At 41.4% G+C, this 16,816-nt stretch overlaps 1 protein-coding gene across 1 annotated transcript in view; it reads right to left on the bottom strand.

The window, feature by feature from the left end:
• The window catches only part of LOC117525508 (ankyrin-2-like), a 199,307-nt gene that overhangs the window by 93,146 nt on the left and 89,345 nt on the right, over positions 1-16,816 (bottom strand). Inside the window, 9 exon segments of the mRNA XM_034187364.1 lie at positions 220-318; positions 457-654; positions 2,520-2,618; positions 2,716-2,814; positions 2,920-3,018; positions 5,859-6,056; positions 6,707-6,805; positions 7,476-7,574; positions 11,935-12,033. Of these exon segments, the coding sequence (XP_034043255.1) occupies positions 220-318; positions 457-654; positions 2,520-2,618; positions 2,716-2,814; positions 2,920-3,018; positions 5,859-6,056; positions 6,707-6,805; positions 7,476-7,574; positions 11,935-12,033 (1,089 nt within the window).

Raw genomic sequence — 16,816 nt, 5'->3', positions numbered from 1 at the left:
TTACTTGTGTGACGTGCCTAGAGGCAACTTTGTTGTGATTTGGTACTATATAAATGAAATAACTTGAATTAAAAACATGCAAACTCCAGACAGAAAGGGTGGGAAGCGATCCCACAATCTTCTTGCTGTGAGGCATCACTGAGACCCACTAAGCCACCATGCTGCTCAGAAATAACTGAATAACTGCAATGGAGAAATTATTTGTCATTGTCAGCTTACCTTGCCAGCATCATCAGGCAGCGCTTTGCGCTGCAAGAGCAGTTTTGCTACATCGAGGCTTCCATATTTTGCTGCTACATGTAATGGAGTGAATCCTTTCTGTAAAGCGGGAAATGGCACTTGCATGATATACCAAACCTTCATATCCAAAATGTACAGATTCAGTCTTTAGCTGCACATTTTAGGCATGTCTTTCTTTCTTCAAACAGTCCATATGGCATGCCGACCTCTGCTCACCTTTGTGGCAAGTGAGTGCAATGCTCCTGCTTCCAACAGCACTGCGGCAGTCTCCACCTGACCCTCCCTGGCTGAAATGTGGAGAGGTGTGTAGCCATTGGTGGTTGCAGCATCTGGGTGGGCCATGTGCTGCAACAGCAGCTGGACAATGTCCGTCTTCCCTAAACGGGATGCGATGTGGAGGGGAGTCTGATCCTCCTGTGGATGTGGGATGGAGAGAGTTTGAGCTCATGTGGAATTCACTATCCAACATACTGTTGAGGAGTGCGGCTTCAATAAGAAATTGCTGGAGATGGACTATTTTCCCCAAAGGTTGCTGAGGTTGAGACGGCATGCATCACTACGGACGGTGGGTGCAAACATGGTTAAAGCTGTTTCCCTCTACAGCTGAACATGATTGCTGTGTTCTGGTCATCAGCTTCCTCTAACACTTAAAATGGTGATGTCATCAAAACTGACTGTAAAATCAAGTCGCGCAATATGGAATCTAATACGATAACAAACTGTCCAGTATTATTGGAAATAAATGCTGATGCTATGTCCACGAACAGTGGAAGCAAGTTTTCAGTACTCAGTGTTTGAACATAATTTGATTAAATTTTGATGAACCTTCATGGATTTATTGAGGGTCAGCCAAGGACAAATGACTTAATTTTGAGAAAAATCGGTTAAAAGTCAACGTCACAGGCTAAAGTCAAAATTTGAGCCCAAAGGTTGTACAATAATGGGGGTATTTAGAATGCCTATTTCAATTAATTGGTTTAAGATACACCTATGCTTACTGTTACACATTATAAAGTCCTGTACTGCCTTTTTATTGGTCCCATGACCTTTGATGTTGGGTGAATTTGAAAGATTAAACTCATTTAGAATGACTATTTTCAGGAATTGGTTATAGCTAAATGTGTGACAGCACAGTGGATTAGTGGTTAGCACTGTTGCCTCACAGCGAGAAGGTCATGGGTTCAATTCCCGTGGCCTTTCTGTGTGGAGTTTGCATGTTCTCCCCGTGTTTGTGTGGGTTTCCTCCGAGTGCTCCGGTTTCCTCCCACATCCAAAGACATGTGGGTTAGGTGGATTGGAGTCTTTAAATTGTCCGTAGGTGTGTGTGTGTGTGTGTGGGTGTGTCTGTTTGTTTGTGTGTTTGTGGCCCTGCGACAGACTGGCGTCCTGTCCTGGGTGTACCCCGCCTCGCGCTCTATGACTGCTGGGATAGGCTCCAGCCCCCGTGACCCTTAATTGGACTAAGCGGTAGAAGATGAATGAATGAGTGAATTTATGACTGCCAATAAACACTAATATGAAGTCATATCAACTTTCTCTTGGTCACATGACCTTTAATCTTGGATGATCTTGACCTTGTCCCGCATCTTTTATTTATTTTTTATTTCACACGAATTTCATTGAAGGCAGTACAGCTGATGCAAGAACCACCACATCCGCTAGGTGGCACGTATGCTTTGGCCAAAGACGGCTGAAGTTTACAGAGCTGGGCCTGGAACTTGCTGTTTGTTGTCGACAACCACATAGTCAGTTGCTCCGTTTCACTCACACGCAGTATGCATGTTTATCACGCTACTAGCGTGCAGTACACTGACTGTGTTCAACATGGAAACAAGATTTAGTTTGAAAATATCTGATATTTTCAGTTCCTCACTTGGTATGCAGGTGCTATTTGTGTCGTTTTTCAGGTTTGAAATGACATTTTATGTACCTGTTTCTAAGAGAAACAAAATCTGCCCTCCCTCATCCCTTTTTTCTGATGTCAAGGATGACATACTAATGGTTGTTTTTTTGTTAATGGGGCCTAACTAAAACTGTTTGGAACCAATATGGATGGAAAGATTATGTGTTAGTCAAGGATAAAAAGGTTAAATTCCAGCCAGAGTTGTCAAATGTCAAGGCCACACAGAACCATCTATTATGGTATCAGTGAATCACAAATAATTGAAATGAACTGGTGCTGCACTTTCTCATTGACCACTGTAGTTCCTTAGATGAAATATTGATCACAAACAAGAACAAAATATCAATCGCCTGTCCTGATGTGACAGCTGACTCACTCTGGCCATGGCATCAACCAAAGCACCATTTCTCAGTAAACAGCGAACCACTTCCATCTGTCCTGCCCGAGCTGCCATGTGGAGCGCGGTCTCGCCACGCTGCAACAAAAACACAGAACACATGAGACACACTGATTAAAATAAGGCCTTTTAAATGCAGACACTCATGATGACCAAAACACTCATCAGTACTCACAATGTTACGGATGTCCGGAGAAGCTCCATTCTGCAGCAGAAGAAGAACAATACTGAGGTGGCCCATAAAGGCAGCTACATGGATGGGAGTAAGGCCAGACTACAAAGAAAGGGCAAGAAGAAGAAAACATGAGCTTACAAACATTCTGCCACATTTCCAGTCTTATGTTCACACACCTAGACTGTGTCCCACAAAGTGTTTCACCTCAGTAATAGCCTGGATGGAGGCTCCATAGTTGACCAACAGCTCCATCACCTTCACCCTGTTCTTCTTGCAGGCAATGTGAAGAGGAGTGAAACCATTCTGAGAGAGACAGAAACAGACGTGTCCATTATACAGCATGTACAGTGTGACTGTTTATGCTGTAACAAATCATTGCTAAAAACCAGGTTTGTAAAACACTTGTATGCTATGAATAAAATGAATGTCAGTTTCAGCCAAGGACCGAAGAGGCATCAGGTGCCCATCAATTTCTGCCCCTTCTGGCTGTTTGCAATCCACATCCTTATTCTCCTTCCAAGCCACTTAAACATAAGTCAAAATAGAATAAAAAATACAGCCTTTTTATTGTCATTGTACATACAACAAAATTTGTCCTCTGCATTTAACCCATCTTAATTACAGTTAGACACAATCCAACCAGTAGGAGCAGTGGGCAGCCACAGTCCGGTGCCCGGAGACCAACTCCAGATGTAGAGACGCTGCCTTGGTCAGGGGTAGAGAAAGGAGCAGACCCTAAATAAACAACTTTTTTTTTTTTGATTGTGGGAAGAAACCGGAGTGCCTAGAGGAAACCCACACAGACATAGGGAGAATATGCAAACTCCACACAGAAAGGGCAGGAAGCGATCCCACGTCCTTCTTGCTGTTATCCATCCATCCATCCATTTTCTTCCGTTTTATCCGGAGTCGGGTCGCGGGGGCAGCAGCTCAAGCAAAGCCGCCCAGACCTCCCGATCCACACACCTCCCCCAGCTCCTCCGGGGGAACCCCAAGGCGTTCCCAAGCCAGCCGAGAGATGTAGTCCCTCCAGCGTGTCCTGGGTCTTCCCAGGGGCCTCCTCCCAGTGGGACGTGCCCGGAACACCTCTCCAGCAAGGCGTCCAGGGGGCATCCGGAAAAGATGCACGAGCCACCTCAACTGACTCCTTTCGACGTGGAGGAGCAGCGGCTCGACTCCGAGCTCCTCCCGAGTGACCGAGCTCCTCACCCTATCTCTAAGGGAGCGTCCAGCCACCCTGCGGAGGAAAATAATTTCGGCCGCTTGTACTCGCGATCTCGTTCTTTCGGTCATCAGCCAAATCTCATGACCATAGGTGAGGATCGGAACGTAGATCGATCTGTAAATCGAGAGCTTTGCCCCCCTACTCAGCTCTCTCTTCACCACGACGGTTCGATACAGCGACCGCATCACTGCAGATGCTGCACCGATCCGTCTATCGATCTCACGCTCCAGCCGTCCCTCACTCGTGAACAAGACCCCGAGATACTTAAACTCCTCCACCTGAGGCAAGGACACTCCACCGACCTGAAGAGGGCAAAGCACCTTTTTCCGGTCGAGAACCATGGCCTCGGATTTGGAGGTGCTGATTTTCATCCCGGACGCTTCACACTCGGCTGCAAACCGCCCCAGTGCACGCTGAAGGTCCTGATTTGACGAAGCCAACAGAACCACATCGTCCGCAAACAGCAGAGACGAGATTCTGTGATTCCCAAACCAGACCCCCTCTACACCCTGGCTGCGCCTAGAAATTCTGTCCATAAAAATAATGAACAGAATAAAGTAAAAATACAACAGATCTTTTATCTAAAGAATCACATATTTTACAAACTTCTAATGTTTCTGTCTGTTTATTATAGTGCTCATGTTTGCTGGATATTATTGTTGCTAATAAGAAAAAATAAGAAAAGAAAAAAGAAAAATATCTAATATTTAAGGAGATGTGGACTTTCCATATCGTGACTGGCCAAGCATAACTGAAAGGCAGCTCATGGTCATTCAATAATTTTCTCATTAGAAGAAAAAACTAGAAGACTGATTACATATTTTGTATTAGCATTTGTGTTTATGTATCTGTTTGCTACAGTAAATTATATCTCTGTAATGGAGGGCTCTTCATTGCCGTAATTTCTTGGTAGTTTTTTTAAGATTGCTATTTTGTATGTAAGTAGTCAAATAATGGTGCATTGTACTTGTACTCTGAGGTTGGAATTTCCCAGTGTCACCTCCCAGGAACACCTCCTAAACCTGGAATTTCAGCTCAGTCGAACCACACATACAAGATGGCTGCTCCAAGCAGCAACAGTAGTGAATTTAAGAAATCATGGACACAGTACTGTCCTACTGCTATCTGCAGACATGTTGCTACAGTATTTTTATGCGTGAAATATCGCATGTGTTGTTCATCATCTGGTGCTACTAAACTGGCCAACCTGGTAGATGTTGAAAACAACGTCTGGCTACACCGCGCTACAAACAGAGTAAACTGAAATATTAATGTAACATCTGAACCATTTGTCGTCTTCCATTAGGTCTCTTTGGTGGACCACATATTTTTGCAGCACTCTATACTCCAAAATCTTGAAGGCATCCGTCTTATTTTCCAATTTCCTGTGTAGTGTAGAAAATGTAATCCATTTACCTCAGGTGTGATGTTATTCCCAGTCACAATTTATGACTTTCAAGGTAAATGGAACATGGCAAATACTAACCCTAACCAATTAACGGCTGACATCAATCAGTGGCTTGGGATGGATTAAGTTTTTTGCAGAGTGAGAGGGAATTTTATTTCTACTTACACCAGCCCAAGTGTAGCTGCATTTGGTAAATGGACTCCATTTATATAGCGCTTTTCCATCGGAATCAGATGCTCAAAGCACTTTACAGTAATGCCTCGCTTTCACCAATTTACACACACACATGCACGCACACACACCGATGTTAGGGTGCTGCCATGCAAAGCGCTCACTACACATCAGGAACAACTTGAGAATAAGGACCCTGCTCAAGGGCCCTTAGTGATTTTCCAGCCAGACGGGGGTTTGACCCGAGGATTTATTTGGCCTTGGTTCAAACCTCAAGCCCACTGCTTACCCACAAGACCATCACCTTCCGACACTTGTCAAATGTCTAGCAATCCTTACCAGGGCTCGTGCATTGGGGTTGGCTTTCTTGTCCAGCAGCAACTTGGTGACTCTGTAGTGGCCACAGTGAGCTGCTACATGCAGCGCCGTCAGGTAGTCCAGTGTCACATCATCAACGGGCGCCTTGTGCTGCAGCAGCAGCTTCACACATTCGACATGGTCTCCCTGGGCCGACATGTGCAGAGGGGACAATCCGTTCTGTGTGGGGACAATGGGGAGGATGGAACAATGGATGCAAAAGTGTAGAAAATTTTAAAATACGGTGCTGAAAAAATGCACAGAGGATTCAACATTATTACAACCATCAATGAGTTCTCCAATGTATGGTTTTGCACTAAGATTCTATTCTTATGTTCCTATAAAAGCCAATAATTATTTTACGTGGTACTTACTTGCAACTACAGATAATTTTATCACCATTCATCATCATATTGAAAATTGGACATAAATTTAGCATGTGATTATTCTGGATGAGAATTACTCAACATATCTTTCTGCCTAGTGTTATTTAATTCATCAAGGTAGCAAATTGTTCAGCCAATGTTGGGCAAGTGGGAGGAAAGCTAGTGGTAGACACAAAACACACTGCAGGGATGAAACGGGGAAGAGGGGGTTTTGGAAGGTTGTGCTTGGCTGTTGATGAACTTTTGGATGTTGGATGCGAAAATAATCAACTGAATGATTGTACCACATGGTTTTATTTGAGCTCAAGCTGTCAAGTCTACTACAACTGCAAAGTAAATGATTTTCAACCTCCCAGTGGCTGAGTTTTAGGTTCTACTTCACACCTATGAAATGTGTGTTGGAATAACTCTGGGCTACACAAAGCAAAAACTGGTGCATGGTACCTTGGTTCTGGCTAAGATTGGGGCGCCTCTCTCCAGCAGCAGCTCTACGGCTGGGTCGTGTCCACTCCTGGCTGCACAGTGTAGGGGGGTCAGTCCGTCCTTAGGAACAAATATACATGCAGACAGTCATTTACTCTATTCTGAGAATAATCACTATCTCGCTGGTTACCTTAATTGGGCACCGCAGTCTCATTTGAGGGAGTACGCTAAAGGGGTAAAATATGATGCATACAATGTAATTTCTCTACTCCCGGGGTACACACCACGGCATTTTCAATGGGTTTTTGGGCAAATTACATGCAAACAAAGTGAAAATGCAAAGGAAAAAGTGACAAAGCAGTGGGAAATTGGACATGCGTTGCGGTTTGTTTATGACCCGGAGCACAAACATGTCAAAGAGGTTTTGCAGGTGAGAGAACGGAGCTACTCTGGTTAGCTGTGTAGGCTAACAATTACCGACACAACATCTCCCACTCGCGTCGTCTTTCTTTCACCACTGGGAACCGAAACATAATACTTTTCTCGATTGCTTTGGTGATTGCAGCCGAAAACATAACAATACCCTATTTATCCGTGTGAAGTTACGCTGTGTATATACTGGGCAACAGAGCAGAGGTCCCCGTAAGTGGTCAAATACCGCGATATCACGCAGGGTTCAACCAAAACTGCGGTCCCCTATTGCTGCTGATTATCTTAAAAATCAATCACCAGAAAGCAGCAAAAGAATCTTCACTCATCATAATACGCATGCATGAAATTAGAATCTCACCCTGGTTTTAGCATCTATCTGAGCCCCTCGATCCAACAGCAGGACCACCATGTTGGTGTTACCTCTCTTGGAGGCTACGTGGAGAGGCGTTATTCCATTCTGTGGGAGAATAATTGAAAAATAACTTTACCACAATAGTGAAACATTTCCACCGCAAAGAAAGAAATAAATCAATGAATTCATATGCATGACATGCAAAAGAACTGCTTTGACTGTTGTCTTTCTGAGAACAATTAGCAGGTCTCACACCTTTGAGGCTTGTGAGAGCAACAAAACACAATGAAATTATCTAATTAACACTTACCCTGAAGTCAGGGGAAAAAATGACATCAAGACAAATGATATAGTTAAGGGTTTAACATGATTTTAAGATAATTCCTTTCCCATATTACATTGATATTTTCAACAAAGTTCTGTGCAAATGTCTCACAGAATGTGCACATACAACCAGGTCCATAAGTACTTGGACAGTGGCACAATGTCTGTCATTTTGCTTCTGTACACAACCACAATGGAGCTGAAAATAAAACAAGCAAAATGTGTGCGGCACTCAATTAGGTAAGTTGGGATGAACTCATGCTGCATCATGTCTGATTGAGACTACACTGCACTGAGATGTGTGCAGTCTACACTGGAACTTTTGAAGTCCAGAACTTGCTTCCAGGACATGGGGCCATCCTGTGGTACATGCATTATGGTTGGGATGAGAACTGGGGAATGTACAACTTCAATAGGCTATCTGATATCACTATAATCACTGACTTACTAATGTAGTAATGTAATGTAATGGGACAATAATCTTAACCTCCTGGTTGTGTTTTCATCCATCTTTTATTGCACACACTGTATGTGGTTGCTTAGCTGAAAAATTTCTGTCATTACATGTTCTGACAGTTCTGTGTTGCATTATTTTATTGGTTAGTTTGGCCATAGCAGATGGTCACCCATTGAGTTTTGTGTGCTTGAGGTTTATTTCTGTAACCAAAAAACACTGTGGGGCATTTTTCTTACCATTTCACTAATGTGTTTGCTCATGGTGTGGGTAAGGTCTAGACTAGGCATGCAGACATCTGGCTCAGCAGAAAACAAGGAAGGGAGCGCTTTCTCTGTAATCTGTCATCATCGCTTTCCTCCTGAGAAGCACTTCCCTTTGTGCTTTCTGCTACATGTCATTTATTTTTAATTACACAAGCACCTGAGCACCAGTTATGTACATGTCTGGTCTAGACTTTATTTTGTATAGTGTCTTGAGATTACTTTTTTCATTTGGCGCTGTTTAAATAAACTGTCACTGAATATGTGCTTGCCTGTGCAGGGTGCACCCTGCCTCTTGCCCAGTGACTGCTGGGACAGGCTCCAGCCCCCGCGACCTTTAACTGGAATAAGTGAGTATAGGAAGTGAATGAATGAATGAAGATGCGTTTGTAGTGCAGAAATCTATATTATAATACCCAAGTGGCCTCTGTGTGTGTGCATGCGTGCGTGTGCATGGCTTCAATCATGGAGAAACCGGGGAGAGATGACATTTGCCATATGGTATGCTTATGTATTTTGGGTTAAGGATAAACAGTGCGAAAATGGAAAGTTGAAAGTTGAAACAATGGATGTTGTACTGCAATGCACCATGGGAGTTCAGGGTTTGGGGGTTTTAATTGTTATAGTGGTTCATGTTATTTTAACAGTGTTGTTAGTGTTATTGATTTATTGTGTTTTTGGAGTTCAATTGGTTTAGTCAGTTTAGTTAAGTGTCATGTTGCTGTTACCATGAGTGAGAAGTGTAGTGCAATATAAAATATAAGCACCTGCTTGCGGTAGAATGCAGAAAAGACAAAGAGCTCTGCATGCATGCGTGTGTGCATATAACTTCCATCACAGAGAAACTGGGGAGAGCTGACATTTGCTGTTTGGTATGGTTATGTATTTTGGGTCAAGGATGAACGCCGCGAAAACGGGAAGTTGATAGGACTAATATTTTTGTTGAAACAACGGATACTAGCTAACACTGGACAATGCACATTGATAATTACATTCTGGACTAGGGATGGGTATCGAGAACCGGTTCCTTTCGGGTATCGTTAAGAAATGATTTGATCCACCGACATCAATAACCTTTTTGCTTAACGATTCCCTTATCGGTCCTTCAGAGTGGCTGTTGTTTTTGGGGGTGTTTGTCAGGAAAATGGTCATTTCTCTACACTGATTACAGACCCTGCCGCCGGTCTGTAATGAACTTTTCTGCAGTGCAGCTTTGCTTTGAACCTTGAAACAATCTAAGCAGTGATTTGCAGATTGATGCAGTGCTTCGATCTGCTGCTTCATTGATTCATTTCACTTTATCTTAATTTTTCCCCAGTAAAACCCTCAAGAGCATATGTCTGTGAGTAATATTAGCCTTTTTTTATGTTAAACCAACCTGTTATGGTCTTCTGAAACAGTTGATAGATGGATTTTATAACTTAAAAACGGGACTGATGCTAACGAGTTAGCATGTCTATGGCGTTTTCAATGTTAAAGTTAACATTAAGCTGTTTGCATCTAAGCACGTCTGTGTGCATTTGTTTTCTGTATAACAATTAATGGCTCAGTGTTCGTTGTCGTAAAAGAGTCAAATTGTAATGTTTTTAATTTATTTTTATTCATACATTAATGATAGCAACAACAATAATAGTAATAATAACTCATAATAACTAATAATGCTACAATATAATTTTAGAGAAAGAGACAAAAAGAACCTGATGAAATAAAACACAACAGAAAATATAAAACCAACTAACAACGAAAAACAATAAATAGATATAGAAATAAATAACTGTTTCCTGTGAACACCTAGTGGCTCTTACACCTCCACTTCATCCCTGTTTTATTTAAGTTTAATGACAATTTGTTTCGGTCAAACCATATTTTCAATTTGTTAATTTCTTGAGACGTAACAGTGTGATTTTCTCCAGAACTATCTGCCAAGCTAGAAAACTGCTGCATCCTAGTAAGAGCAGAATACTACTGGAATGAATATGAATAAGGAAAGTTGTTTTTTTCTCACCAAATTGGATGCTGCACTCACTGCAGTTTATTGTCTGGAATAGTCCCAGATTGCATTTCAGAGCTTGTAGAATTCAAACATTTTCGTGCAGGTGGTGTTGGGGGTAATTTTGGGTTTCAGCTTTTTTTGTTTTTCACCACTTTCATCCCTGAATATGTCAATCGTGAGTCACTTTTGTGCAGTTTAAGTCACTAACGGACTCCTGTCTTGTTGCGAGAAAGAAACAAGAATCGTCCTCCGTTCTGTTCATACAGCTCCAAACGCTGCGCGGCTCTCTGCAGAGTCAAGTTAGAATGATTGAGTCCAGTCGGAATTAATAAATTCAAAGCGAAACGCCGTTTAAATCAAATGAGGCCTCTTTCCAAACACTGTAATACAAACAAACTGCAATCGATCAAAACGTTTTTTTTCCTCCCAAAACCAGAAGTCCTGCACTGACGTGCAGCAGCCGGCTGAGCTCGGCTCAAAGGTATGGAGTGACATTCATGCCAAAATGTTTGAAAGGAAAAGCTTTTGACAAAAACTACAGACTTTATTTATTTTTATTTATGTCCAGAGATCAAGGATCCAGTGACCAATTTAAAATGTTGTTGACACAGAAAACCTGTAAAGCCTACTTTTAGTACATAGAAAATTCACAAGAGGTGTCGATAAGGGAATCGATAAGGAATCGGATCGATAAGCGGAATCGATAATGGCATTGATAGATAAAATCTTATCAATACCCATCCCTATTCTGGACTCACATGCCATTCCAGCAGGGGGCAGTAAATCTATATATTAAATGTGTGCGTGTTTGATTTTATTTAGTAAGTACAATGTAACTACATAATATTTGTAAATACATTAATAAAATACATGGATGACACAAGAAAGTGAAAACATTTCCATTGTGGTCCATTTAAAAATAAAATGACAAAATATAAGTAATAATAAAATATAATGATGATGATAATGATGATAATAATAATGATAGTGTGTATATGATAACAAGAACCTAAGCAATTTCTAAACACATTAAGACAGTAAATTAACATAAAAAATACTTAATTACCGGGAAATAAAAGGGTTTACTTCTTCTAAAAACTGTTGAGGTGTAAGGTCTTAAATCATTCTGGACTCAGATGGCATTCCAACTCATTTTAGAAAATGCATAATTTATTACCACCCTTGAAAAATGTCAGCTACTTATTTTATAAACACTAACCAGTCTAGAGCCCATGGATCCTCACGGGCAATGCGCAAGTTCAGCTTTAATTCAAAGGATTTAACAAAATATATTCCATTAACCATTTAGGAATTACAGAGGCAAAAAACACAAAAATGACAAATGACTGAAAATGAAAAATGACTGCCCAAATACTTATGGGCCTGACTGTCAGGTGTGACAGTAGTACAAAAAAAGACGATCAGCGCTACCCGGGCTGTGAAATCCACGGCAGCTCCTCTGTTCAGCAACAGGGTGGAGACGTTCACGTTACCATAGTGAGCTGCGATGTGCAGAGGAGTGAAGCCACTCTGTTTAAGAAAGAGAGCAAGACAGCAGAGAGAGACAGAATAAGAGAGAATGGAAAAGAAGCTGGAGGATGTAAAAACAGAAAGAAAATTGGAAGTACAGTGGCAAGTGACAAAAAAAAGAGAACAGCTGAAAAAGAATAAAGATTAAACACGAACAAAAGAAAGCAAAAATGAATCATGCACACTGTACAGAGCATAAAACATGAGCATGCGCAAAATAGCATATGCAATACACAGAGTACAGATGACTGACAAGTTAAAGAAAAAAGAACATGATGATGTATTGCACACAGTCTAAACAGCACAGTGCAAGCACATTTGGGGTGTGTCCCACTCCACTTTGTTATTTACACCTTAAATAATCTGTGTGTAAAGTATGATGCAGTGTGAAAAAGAGTTGGAATTAGTTTTGTAATTGTGTTATCGTCTTAAGGAGATGTGTGATCTTGACCTTGGCATATTACTGTTTATATGGTGGACTCAGAAGTGAGAGGTTAGCTGGCAATGATCACCATGCAAAGCATCTTAAAGTGCTGGTAGATTCAGGAGCAGTAATCATCTACCTCAGAAGCAGAACGTTCTTGAGTTAACTTTAAAATATTGATCATTAACAAAAATGAAATAGCAAAAAGTAAACTACTGCTGATCTCACCTCACACAACTGCAACAATTAATGTATGATTAATCAAATACAAAGTCAATCACCATTTGCATCATCAATTAAGTTTTTGAATAATTTTTTGAAATAACAACAATGGAGTCTTGATTTCTACTTCTTAAATGTGAATTTATTTGTGGTTTCATTACTAGTTTCTTTGTACCTCTCTGAAAATAACCTGAATATTATTGGGTTGTGGACAAAACAAGACTTTTGAGGTGGTTGTCGGCTTTTGGAAACACTGATCGACATATTTCACCATTTTCTGACATTTTATGGAACAGTCACTTTGTTTTTCATTGCTAGTTCTTCTCCTTTTTTTTCATTTACAGAGCTCAAAACCACACTCTGCGATCAGAAATGTGAACATTTTGACAAGTAATTCAAAACTACAGCTTTTCTTCTGTTAATTTCTGCTGTGCAATAGTCTGTTAGAGCTATCCATACTGGGTCAAAATGTCCTAAGCTTGTCATCACTATCACATATGTTTAATCATAATCCCTGACTGTGATCATATTATTTTCACAGTAACATAAACCCCATAGATTCCATTCAAAATGTGTGATTGTGATAGAGAGATTTGGTTAGCTGATGATATGGTTATGGTGATGTTATGATGTTATGGTTGGTGTTGGCTGAAGTTATTAAATTATTAGCTCCCCACTGTCAATCTTACACCAAGCAGTTCTCTAAATTTCAAACACATAATCCCCTGTACAAATACAATTTCAATGCCTTCTGTTAATCAAAACATTGCCCAGTTACAAACCACTTTCACTGCTGTTCTCCATCAGTCATTGTCACCCCAATTTCTCAATGGAATACACTACCATTCATTATTTTTATATATACACTCAACAAAAATATAAACGCAACACTTTTGGTTTTGCTCCCATTTTGTATGAGATGAACTCAAAGATGTAAAACTTTTTCCACATACACAATATCACCATTTCCCTCAAATATTGTTCACAAACCAGTCTAAATCTGTGATAGTGAGCACTTCTCCTTTGCTGAGATAATCCATCCCACCTCACAGGTGTGCCATATCAAGATGCTGATTAGACACCATGATTAGTGCACAGGTGTGCCTTAGACTGCCCACAATAAAAGGCCAAGGGGGGGGGGGGGGGGGGGGGGGATACCAGTCAGTATCTGGTGTGACCACCATTTGCCTCATGCAGTGCAACACATCTCCTTCGCATAGAGTTGATCAGGTTGTCAATTGTGGCCTGTGGAATGTTGGTCCACTCCTCTTCAATGGCTGTGCGAAGTTGCTGGATACTGGCAGGAACTGGTACACGCTGTCGTATACGCCGGTCCAGAGCATCCCAAAGATGCTCAATGGGTGACATGTCCGGTGAGTATGCCGGCCATGCAAGAACTGGGACATTTTCAGCTTCCAAGAATTGTGTACAGATCCTTGCAACATGAGGCCGTGCATTATCCTGCTGCAACATGAGGTGATGTTCTTGGATGTATGGCACAACAATGGGCCTCAGGATCTCGTCACGGTATCTCTGTGCATTCAAAATGCCATCAATAAAATGCACCTGTGTTCTTCGTCCATAACAGACGCCTGCCCATACCATAACCCCACCGCCACCATGGGCCACTCGATCCACAACAGTGACATCAGAAAACCGCTCACCCACACGACGCCACACACGCTGTCTGCCATCTGCCCTGAACAGTGTGAACCGGGATTCATCCGTGAAGAGAACACCTCTCCAACGTGCCAAACGCCAGCGAATGTGAGCATTTGCCCACTCAAGTCGGTTACGACGACGAACTCGAGTCAGGTCGAGACCCCGATGAGGACGACAAGCAAGTAGATGAGCTTCCCTGAGATGGTTTCTGACAGTTTGTGCAGAAATTCTTTGGTTATGCAAACCGACTGTTTCAGCAGCTGTCCGAGTGGCTGGTCTCAGACGATCTTGGAGGTGAACATGCTGGATGTGGAGGTCCTGGGCTGGTGTGGTTACACGTGGTCTGCGGTTGTGAGGTTGGTTGGATATACTGCCAAATTCTCTGAAACGCCTTTGGAGACGGCTTATGGTAGAGAAATGAACATTCAATACACGAGCAACAGCTCTGGTTGACATTCCTGCTGTCAACATGCCAATTGCACGCTCCCTCAAATCTTGCGACATCTGTGGTATTGTGCTGTGTGATAAAACTGCACCTTTCAGAGTGGCCTTTTATTGTGGGCAGTCTAAGGCACACCTGTGCACTAATCATGGTGTCTAATCAGCATCTTGATATGGCACACCTGTGAGGTGGGATGGATTATCTCAGCAAAGGAGAAGTGCTCACTATCACAGATTTAGACTGGTTTGTGAACAATATTTGAGGGAAATGGTGATATTGTGTATGTGGAAAAAGTTTTAGATCTTTGAGTTCATCTCATACAAAATGGGAGCAAAACCAAAAGTGTTGCATTTATATTTTTGTTGAGTGTATATACAACCTCTGGCAAAAATTATGGAATCACCAGCCTCAGAGGATGTTCATTCAGTTGTTTAATTTTGTAGAAAAAAAGCAGATCACAGATATGACACAAAACTAAAGTCATTTCAAATGGCAACTTTCTGGCTTTAAGAAACACTATAAGAAATCAGGAAAAAAAATTGTGGCAGTCAGTAACGGTTACTTTTTTAGACCAAGCAGAGGAAAAAAATATGGAATCATGAAAAACAAAAGAACGCTCCAACACATCACTAGTATTTTGTTGCACCACCTCTGGCTTTTATAACAGCTTGCACTCTCTGAGGCATGAACTTAATGAGTGACAAACAGTACTCTTCATCAATCTGGCTCCAGCTTTCTCTGATTGCTGTTGCTAGATCAGCTTTGCAGGTTGGAGCCTTGTCATGGACCATTTTCTTCAACTTCCACCAAAGATTTTCAATTGGATTAAGATCCGGACTATATGCAGGCCATGACATTGACCCTATGTGTCTTTTTGCAAGGAATGTTTTCACAGTTTTTGCTCTATGGCAAGATGCATTATCATCTTGAAAAATGATTTCATCATCGCCAAACATCCTTTCAATTGATGGGATAAGAAAAGTGTCCAAAATATCAACGTAAACTTGTGCATTTATTGATGATGTAATGACAGCCATCTCCCCAGTGCCTTTACCTGACATGCAGCCCCATATCATCAATGACTGTGGAAATTTACATGTTCTCTTCAGGCAGTCATCTTTATAAATCTCATTGGAACGGCACCAAACAAAAGTTCCAGCATCATCACCTTGCCCAATGCAGATTCGAGATTCATCGCTGAATATGACTTTCATCCAGTCATCCACAGTCCACAAATGCTTTTCCTTAGCCCACTGTAACCTTGTTTTTTTCTGTTTAGGTGTTAATGATGGCTTTCGTTTAGCTTTTCTGTATGTAAATCCCATTTCCTTTAGGCGGTTTCTTAGAGTTCGGTCACAGACATTGACTCCAGTTTCCTCCCATTTGTTCGTCATTTGTTTTGTTGTGCATTTTCGATTTTTGAGAAATATTGCTTTAAGTATTCTGTCTTGACACTTTGACGTCTTCCTTGGTCTACCAGTATGTTTGCCTTTAACAACCTTCCCATGTTGTTTGTATTTGGTCCAGAGATTAGACACAGATGACTGTGAACAACCAACATCTTTTGCAACATTGGGTGATGATTTACCCTCTTTTAAGAGTTTGATAATCCTCTCCTTTGTTTCAATTGACATCTCTCATGTTGGAGTCATGATTCATGTCAGTCCACTTGGTGCAACAGCTCTCCAAGGTGTGATCACTCCTTTTTAGATGCAGACTAACGAGCAGGTCTGATTTGATGCAGGTGTTAGTTTTGGGGATGAAAATTTACAGGGTGATTCCATAATTTATTCCTCAGAATTGAGTGATTCCATATTTTTTCCCTCTGCTTGGTCTAAAAAAGTAACCGTTACTGACTGCCACAATTATTTTTCCTGATTTCTTATAGTGTTTCTTAAAGCCAGAAAGTTGCCATTTGAAATTACTTTAGTTTTGTGTCATGTCTGTGATCTGCTTTTTTCTACAAAATTAAACAACTGAATGAACATCCTCCGAGGCCGGTGATTCCGTAATTATTGCCAGGGGTTGTATAC

This window comes from Thalassophryne amazonica, chromosome 15 (genome assembly GCF_902500255.1).
Source record: "Thalassophryne amazonica chromosome 15, fThaAma1.1, whole genome shotgun sequence".
NCBI lineage: Eukaryota > Metazoa > Chordata > Actinopteri > Batrachoidiformes > Batrachoididae > Thalassophryne > Thalassophryne amazonica.
Note: the sequence above shows the minus strand (reverse complement) of the source record. Positions and strands in the feature narration are given on the sequence as shown.